A 9159-nucleotide genomic window follows, 5' to 3' on the forward strand; every position below is an offset into this window, starting at 1 on the left:
GCGGAGCCCTGTAGGTGGGCACTTCCTGCCCTTGCCTGAGCCCCACTAGAATCCTGGGGCCCTGGACCCCAGGGGTCTTGACGGGTCCCGCATCTACTGCCTTCCCTAAATGAGGATGGCAGCATGACCCTGTGGTCCTATAGGCGCTGACCTGGCTGTTCTGATGAACCTGCCCCAGGTGTGGGAGCCAGGCAGGGAAGAAGCGTCCGCCTCGAAGCCTGGCTTTCTGTCTTCAGGACATTCTGTAGAGGTGACGGTGTTGACAGGTATCGGGAAACACAAGTTTTCCTCCCCAGTGCATCTGTCCCTGTTTATTCAGGATGTGGTAAACATTTGGTTGTCATCCTGGCTTAATTAAGTAGAAAAAAAAGTCAGTACTCTAAAATTTTGGTACATTTCAAATATGTTTTATTACTTTTCTTTTTGTCTTAGAAAGAATATCAAACCTGCATGCAATGCTAACGGTTTCTGACATTTACATAGCATACGACACGATATGCAACACGGCACATACTGAAGGGACATGTGTAGAGGGGGCCTTCCTAAGAGTATATTTACAAAGGGAAAGGCGTGTGGTCATCTTAAAGAGGGCTGCACCGAAGGAGGACTGCACTGTTTAACACTGAAGAATTACGTGGGGAATCACAGATTGCTTTAGTACTGCATGTTCCATTGTCATGAGGAAAAGAAACATGCTTTGAAGGTTTTCCCTCGTCAACAGCATGTGTATCTGTAGCTGTATATTGTACGTGTATTTGTATATTTTTAAGTTTTCTCCTAAGATTTTCGCTACAGCATCAGGAACTCCACGTGGTTTTGAAGCAGTGAAACTTTCACAAACGCTCAGGTTGGAGAGAAGACCCAAGGACCATTCCTTAAGGACCTTCCTTAAGGACCATTTATTTGCCTCGCCATCCCAGGATCTTGGAAATGTTTCCTGGAATGTGTAAAAATTAACCCCGGGGATGAAGCACATTTCTGTGGCAGCCAAACTTGAGTTCCTCAAAGAACAGATGCAGAGAGATCTGCTCCTGCTTGCCCGACAACTGGGGCCATTGGGACCGCTGCTGAGTCCCCCTGAGGCTGTGACCGACCATGAGCCCAGGAGAGCTTGTGGCAGCTGTGCCGAGGCACCAGGACCTCTGAGCGGAAGCTTCCCGCGCTAGGAAGGGAGCAACGCTGCTATGAAATGTCTCAAACAAGTTCCCTATTCCTCCTAGGTGCTTATAAAGCTCAGATGTATAGTGATGTCTGGACAGATACAAAAAAGCATTTTTTTTTTTTTTTTTAAATAAAGGAAAGGCATGAGTTTCTCCCCTCTTCGGTAAAAAGCAGCTTGTGACGAAATCTGGAACACAAGAGAGAAGGGTCTCACATCTGGAAGCCTTTTTGCACACAGCTATAAAATGTAAAAACTGACCCCCGGTAAAAAGTGCTTTGTAACAATATTTAATTTGTGTCTTATGCCTGTGAGAAAGAAAGGGTTTGTTTTTTTAATCTGCAAAGCCCTTTGCTTGTGTCCCAACCGGTGTGAAGCTTTCCCGTCAGGGGTTTTTCACCCTATTCTTCGTAGACCCTGGGAAGAGAAAACACCCATTTCAGTGGCTCAGGACAAGGCAGGAAACGCACAGGCCGGTGTCTGAGCTTCTCTGCACCTGGCCTGGGGAGTGCCTCTCCCAGGACCACAGGAGCCCAGGAGAAGCAGGGGACACTTCAGAGGAGGCCAGCACATGGGCATAAATGCTCACCTGAACCTGGCTCTGTCCTTTCTACACAGTCTCCACCTCTGCAGTTTCTTTTTATCCTCAAAGCTCTAGGAAGCAAACCTTCTTGGTATATGAGGAAACTCAGAAACAAGAGACTGAAAGTCTGCCCAACGAACACTCAATGTCAATGGTGGCGTGGATGGGGGCAGGGGCAGAGGCATCCCTTCCCTCCATTTAGGCTTGTGTCTTTCTTTGTATTTAGCCCAAGAATACATGTGCTCCAGAAAAAAATGCCAGTTCCACAAGCCGCTGCCTGAAGACTGAAGGGCGGTTAGTGGGACTGGGGCTGCCACAGAGGCCCGTGGCTCAAGGTCACTTCCTCTAGTAGTTACCAGAATGGAACTACTGTGAGCGCTCACAAGCTGACTTCCCCCTCACCTCCGCAACCATCTCTGTTTAGATACTTAAATCCCCTCCTTTCTGCCGCATGGCTGCCGTGGGACCACACGTCACATCCAGGTCGTGCCCTGCTCCTTCCGCCTCGTTCCTGATTTCTGAGTAATTATGCACCGAAGTCAAATGCCTGCTGCTGCTGCTTCTGGTGGCAGCCGGAAGCTCTGGCTCTGAGCTCCTGGAAGCCCTCTAGTCTCGCCCCACAGCCTGGGCCGGCCGCTGCCTTCTGTTGTCTCTCCTCTAGGTTCAGCATTCTCTCCCTCTCCCTGTCTCTGCAAAGAGGACTTCAAGATGGTTCCTTTATCTCCACAAAGACATTTTCAACCTGTACAGAGGGAGGGGAGGCGAGGAGGACAAGGGAATGCCCACATCCTCTCCCAGGACACCTTAGCATTCCAAGAAGGAGGGATGAACTCATTTTGTAAGGAAGTGATGAGAGGCCTGGTAGCAGAGGTGCCCTTACCGCTTTCATCTATGGACTTTGCAGCAACAAAAAGAGCGGGGCTGCATGGACCCAGGCTTGCCTCCTTTTCATCAAAGCTGTGGCCCCAGGTGGAGGGGTTGGGACAAAGGCTGGATCTCCCAGCAACCTGATGAAGACTTGCCCGCGCCTCTGTGAACTGGCCCTGCAGTCAGCCTCATTCCACTTTTGATGATGCAGGGCCCAGAGGGTGACTGGACAGGAGGTGTCCCGTGTTTGTCATGTGAGCTGCCTGGCCTGACCAGAAAGAGGGCTTCATTTCCAGTAGATTTATGGAAAATAATCTCTTGCTCTCATCACTTTCTATTTCAAGCAATTGTGGATGAGGCAGTTTTGGAGGCAGCACAAAAGGCTCAGGTACTGGGGTTGGGCCCAAGTGTCAGCTGTGGGAGAGCTGGTCATGGGCTGAGCTTAGGGAAGTGCTGGGGGTGGCGGGGAGGAGGGGCGATGGGAGGGTGGCGTGGGTACCCGCTGGAGGGAGGGGAAGGTGACGCCAGGAGACCTAGCTTCCTGACTTGTGCTCCCAGACAAGTCACTCCCCCCAACTTAGCCTCTGTTCCCCCCTCTGCGGGATGAGGTGCAGGCACCAGCTCCTGAGGAGCTCACCTGTGTGTGTGTGTGTACGTGTACGTGCACGCTTCCCTGGTCATGCTCTGCAGATTCAGGTGTAAACAGGCTCTGAGTGTGTGAGGAGTGGGTCTGCTCTAGGACAGGCTCACCTTTATGTAGCATAGGGGAGCCAGGAACTTGCCTCCCCCTCTGAGGCCAGACATGGGACCCCAGGAGATCAGAGATGGGAAGCCATTTTCTGATAATGGGAGAACAGCCCAGACCAGGTTGGGGTTAGGGGTCTAGTTCAGGACTCTGGTCATCTGGCCACTGCTAACCCCTGACGGTAAGAGCGGTTCTGATTTTAGAGGGTCAAACCCAAAGTCCCTCCCTGCACCTGTACAGGAAGGAGTTTATCAGGCTTCTGGGCAGCAGGGGGCATGGGGCACCCTGAGGGGAGACTATGTTGTTGGCAAGGAGTTGTCCTCATCATCTTATGGTTGTACCCACAGTTTTATAGTTAATAAACCCAGTCACTTAAGCAGCTGTGTTTCACCAAACCACACAAATCACGGAGCGAGAGAGCCATGCTGGGCATTCACCCAGCCATTTGACAGAGGGAAATTGGGGGTCAGAAAACTTAAGTTACTTAAATAAGGAGAGGAATTAGGACTACCCTAACTTCATAAAAGTTAGAATGAGACAAACTTTAGTTCGCAAAAGGATCAATTTTCGATGCTTACAATTGTCCAAGAGAGCAATAAGTGTAGCAGTAAGTTAAGTGGTGAGTTCCTCATCCCTGGGAGTATGTAAGCCATGTCTGGGTATCTGCTTATTGTGGCAACTGTAGTGGGTGTTCATGCCTTAGATGGGGCTAGATGACCTAGAAGGGGTCTAGACTCTGGATCTGGTAGGGTGGTGGGAAGGAAGGTGAGGGGCAGTGGGGCATACCTGCGCTTCTCATTCCAGGCGTTGTACCACTTGATGAACCGCTTGGTGCTCTGCAGCTTGGGGTGCAGGCAGTGCTCCTGACCCCGGTACCTGGACACACTCTTGGTGGTGATGCTGAAATGGAGCAGGATGGGATGGAGGGTTGAGAAGCCTGAATGACAGCCCCTCAGTGTGGCCTGTGGGTGGCCCTGGTCTGTCCCAATCAGAGCACTGAGAGACTGTGGCCTCCTCCCTCCTTTCAAGGAAGCCTACCCATATGCTCGCTCCCTGGCTCTTTGGAAGGTTCTGGTTGTCCCCTTAATCTGACTCCACGTTTGGGTCTAACCCTGTGCAGAGTGATGGGCTCTCACATTTCCCCCTGGAGCCCTCAAAGTCTGGGACAGTCCCCCACCCCCGAGCCCACCCCCATGCAGGGTGTTGCCCACAGCACTGATGGCTCCCTTGGGGAACGAAGGTCAGGGGACTCTTCCAGCTCCTCTGAACCTGGGATTGAGAGGTGGAGAGAGCTAATGCCAGCGAAGTATGCATGCCAAGACCTCATCCTTGGATGTGAGGAGCTCCATGGCAGGGCTTGGATGTGCCGTGGTCTCTGTCTGATCTTTCAAACCCTAGTTCCCCTGACCCTCTGCAGATTGTTCTGGGGCTGGGCATTTGTTGACCCTGAAGCTAAGTCTTGTTGGCCTTGAAGCCCATTTTGATTCCTGAGCATGAGTCCCAGTTATCTCACCCTTGGGCAGGAAAATAAGACTGCCCTTCAAGTCTCTATCAGCCAGTGTTCCAACACCATTGGAGGTCTAGCCATGTGGTAGAGAAGCAGGTGGCTTTATACAGAGCGTAGGGCCTGGGTTTGAATCCCAGGTCTGTCTGTGGGACCTTGGGTAGCCTCTCTGAACCTAGTTTGCGCATCCATAAAATGGGTATAATAATAGGACCTACCTCTTAGGGTTACTGGGATGATTAAAGATATAATCTATGCAAAGTGCCTAGCACAATGAATAGTTACTGTTATTAGCAATTGTCGTGGAAGATGGGATGGCCAAGAAGAAGCCTTAGTGTGTGAGGTCCAGCCTGGGAGGGAGGAGGAAGGGAGAGGCTGCTGCCCAGCACTGCTATGCCCCTCTCAGCCAGGGCTGGGCCAGGGTGGCAGGAGTTCAGAGGAAGCTTCTGGGTGGGGGGGGAATGATGGTGTTCAAAAATGAGGGTCAACCTAGCGAACACGGAAAACTGGAAGGTGAGAGGTGAAGATGTCACTCCTTGGGAGGTGACACGCAGGAGCGAGGTATGGTGGTGGACTGGCTGCTGGGCTGTGGGCTGAGGGGGCAAAAAGGGGTGGTTGGAGGTTGGGATGGGAAGAGTGGGAAGGGAGGGACAGAGGTCAGCCAGCACCCCGTAGGCTCCTAACAGTGAAGTGTCAGGATGCCTGGGCCAAGGTCTGGAAAGGAGCAGGGTCGCCATGAACTCTGAGTCTCCCAGTTGATGGGGAGAGGAAATCGAATCTTGCTACCTGAATGGGGGCAGAATATTTCTGGGCAACCTGTTCTCTTCGCTCCCCAGTGCTCTGAGTTTTCAGGGCCTTCACCATGGCCTGAGCCTCCCAGGGCAGGGACAGGTCTTGTGGTAATGCCAGGTGACTGGGCTCTGCCTTCGCTGGCCCTCTCTATGAGACCTGTGGCTCCCTGGGTCCCTTCTGCTAGGTCTCAAGCATGGGGCCGGGCTTCAGAGTAGAGTCCAGGTCCCCTCCCCCATAGTACCTAGTCGCTCTGCAGGAATTTAGCCCATGCTTTGCTCTCTGCCTACAGTGCTGCCTTTGCACTTGGAATAACAGGCTGTAGCCAAGCCAGATAAAAATCCCCTCCTCCGTAAGGTCAGCGTACAGGCTGAGGATCCCAAATCCTGAAGGTTGGGACAGCAGGGGAGGACGCTCAGCCCTCCCACCACGGTGCTCAAATGCTCAGTCATAACACGGGGACTTTGAAAATTGGTTGTGGGGTGAAGGCGTGAGGATTTCTGCCCCCAGCAATTGTGCAGAAATTCTGGGTCCTGTGTGCCTGTCCTCAGTGGTTCTGGGATACCGAGGGTTTCAGCAATAACTCGGGGTATATGAAACAAATTGCCCCTTCTAGAATCTTGGCTCTACTGGATCCTTCTGAGTGCAAGGACTCCCACTTGCAAAGCAAGCTGCGTCCCAAGCCTCATCAGAGATTTCTAGGTGACTCAGGGTGAACTGGAAAACTTCCTTTAGTTCAGCTTTGGGGCTAAAAACCGGCTTTGGGAAAAAAGCACTGGTCCCTCATGTGAGCTGGAGAGTCTTAGGAGCTTGAGAGGGGAGAAGACCTCCAGCCCTTCAGGGAGGGAGGTAGGGTCCCGGGTATGGGGTGGAGGTTTAGAAGAGGGTGACTGTGTGCGGATCTCATGAGACCCCTGCAAGTTTTCACAAGGCTACATAAAGCCTTCTCATGCACTTGCCTGGCTGTCAGTTTTCTCTCTATTCTGAAAAGTATAGCCACAAAAAAGGGCAAGCCTGTTTACTGAGGGTTCTGTCCTTTTGAGATGTCACTGCGCCTCATACCCTGCTCCTCCTGTCCTGCAAGGACTCAACAGCTCAGCTTGGCGTGTGGAGCATTTTTCAGCACTGAGAGGAGCGCAAAGTTAACGTCCCTGTCATTTCACCCCAAGAGAGCTGAGAACCCTGAGGGGCTTGTAGCTCCTCCCTCAGCTGTGTGACCTCTAGCTCCCACCCAAAAGGATTTTCTAGCAGTTTTTCTGGACCTGGGTCTGCAAGGCAAGGGGCAGGGCAAAGGGGCAGGGACAGGAGGCTAATTTAGGTGCCCAGGAAGGAAGGCAGAGGGGTTTAGCTCAGGCCCAGTGATTTTCTGAACTTCAGCCTGACTGCGCAGACCCCAGGTGGCAGTGGAGGGGGAGGGGGCGGTGGGAGCTGCCTTTGCAGACACTGTGTGGAGGCCTTTGGGCCAGCGGGGCCAGTGAATGGAAGGCACTTGCCCAGACTGAGAATAAAGTGTGTCCTGTTTCTGGGGGAGGGGAAGAGGGGCCAATGGTCCGTGGCAGATATTTGGTAGCTGCTTTGCCAAGGGCTCCCTTCCTGGCCAAGAGCGTATTGATGGGGAAACAGTGGTGCTGGCCTCAAGTGGTTAATTGGGAAGGCAGGGGAGCAAAGGAAACGCAGTGTTCTCTCGCTCTGCCCCACTTTTTAAAATATTCCCCGCATCCCCACCAAGCAGGGCTTCACCCTCATGGCACGTTAACTCCAACAGAGCCCTTTCCACAAGACCGCTCAGGAACCCACAGGAGTCCAGCTGGTGTTGGAAGAGTGAGGATCGTTCTCAAAATGCAATCGCTAGAAGCCAAAAACCAGACGGCCACGGTCCCCTGATCAGAAAAAGGCCCTGAAAGGAGGTTCTGAGGACGTCAGACAATGTTTGCTTTAATTCTTTCTCCAGTAACAGTAAGGCAGCACGCCTCACAGTTTGGGTTCCAGTTTAATAGTTCTGGGTGTATTCTGAGTGATTTCAATCTGGGTGTTCTAAGTTGGCACACGGAAGCCATTTAACCCTTGATCACCCTAGAAAGGGGGGGCAGTGCAACCCCTAGGCTACCCATTTGAATCCTAGCAAGGGTGAACTCCTCGGAGGGGCTGTTTCCGGAGCACAGTACCGTGACCCTTTTTTCAAACTCTCTTCCAGACTGCCGTGCCAGCGTCCTAAGGACTCGCTAGGCAATTACAAAGGCTCCGCCAAGGGCTTGACAAAGGCTGAGAGAAAGGCTTGTTAGCCCGACCCAGCCCCAAGCTGCGCCGCAGCACCCGGTTAAGAGCTGAGCGCACACGCTCGCGGCGAAGAGCGAGAACTCACATAACCATTTTCTCCTCGCAGTGCGGGTACTTTGGCTTCATTTCCAGCTTCTTCACGTCGCTGTAGCGGATCTTGGGTCCCTTCCGGGAGCACTTGCATTTGGACCCTGCGAGAGAGCGCGCGGGGGGCTGCTCAGTTGCGCGAGGGGTCTCCTTCGCAACTCATTGACCACCCTCGGTGCCCACCCAGAACCCCAGGGATCCCGGGGAGCTTAGCAGTTGGCGTTGGGGGTTCCCCAGGACGGGCCGGGCTGGCGCCAAGGGACCTCCCAGGCACTCACCGTCCACGCGCGCGGCGCACAGCGCCAGGAGCAGCAGGAGCAGCGCTGCCGTCAGGACCCTCATGCTGGCCGAGGGGCGCGGCGCGGGAGCAGGGGCTCGGGGAGGGCGCCCGCGCGTCCGGGCGCCGGGCTTGGCTCTTTCTACCCGGAGCGCGCCTCCCGGCTCCACTCGCTCCTGCTGCGCCCGTCGGTGGGAGCCTCGCGGCTGTGGCACCCCGCAGCGCTCTGCGCTCGGCTCCGGGCTGTCTCCACAGTCTCCCTCCGCCCGCCCAGGCCTCTTTTAAATCCGCTCCGAGCTCATTAATATGCAGAACCACTCGGTGACTCACTGAGATTTCTCAACGCGGTTGGGGGGGGGGGGGCGGAGACCTTCCCCGCCCGCCGCCCGCCCCGGACCGCGATCGCAGCAGCGCACACTCAGAGCCACGAGCGCACTTGCACATTCAGACTCACATCCGCGACCCTCTCGCTCTCACACACGTTCTCCTTCATACACTTGCACACCCAGGCTCCAGCACGCACACAGAGCCAGAGCCAGTGCTCGGGCGCCACTTGACGGTGGCGAGGCTGCTTAAGGGCACTGCTTTTATGATTCTCGTGGTTCCCTCTGGACTGCTGTTGTGAGCCGCTGGGAGACCCAGGCCCGAGGCCCAGATTCTAGAGGAGACTTGAAAGGGTTTTGGGGCAGGTGCCAGGTGTGAGTGCCAGCAGGCCTGACTCCTAGAGCGTGAGCTGTCCCTGTTGGGCCAGCAGCACTGGTGGCCAGAGCACAAGGCCAGGTTTGGAGGGTGGTCGCCGCAGGATGTGCAGCAGCAAAGCCATGGCCTGTGGTCCCTGGAGCTGGCTCAAAGAGTGTGTGTGTGTGGAGCT

The 9159-nt window shown here is 54.1% G+C and overlaps 1 protein-coding gene across 1 annotated transcript; it reads right to left on the minus strand.

The window, feature by feature from the left end:
* Positions 1-385: 385 nt before the first annotated feature.
* On the minus strand, positions 386-8553 carry CXCL14 (C-X-C motif chemokine ligand 14). Its single transcript, XM_067731812.1, has 4 exons — positions 8290-8553; positions 8010-8115; positions 4141-4254; positions 386-1576 (listed from the first exon to the last, which is right to left on the minus strand). The coding sequence occupies exons 1-4, from the start codon at positions 8351-8353 to the stop codon at positions 1561-1563; spliced, it is 300 nt and encodes a 99-aa protein (XP_067587913.1). The 5' UTR covers positions 8354-8553; the 3' UTR covers positions 386-1560.
* Between the last annotated feature and the right edge of the window lie 606 nt (positions 8554-9159).

This window comes from Pseudorca crassidens, chromosome 3, assembly GCF_039906515.1.
Source record: "Pseudorca crassidens isolate mPseCra1 chromosome 3, mPseCra1.hap1, whole genome shotgun sequence".
In the NCBI taxonomy this organism is placed as follows: domain Eukaryota; kingdom Metazoa; phylum Chordata; class Mammalia; order Artiodactyla; family Delphinidae; genus Pseudorca; species Pseudorca crassidens.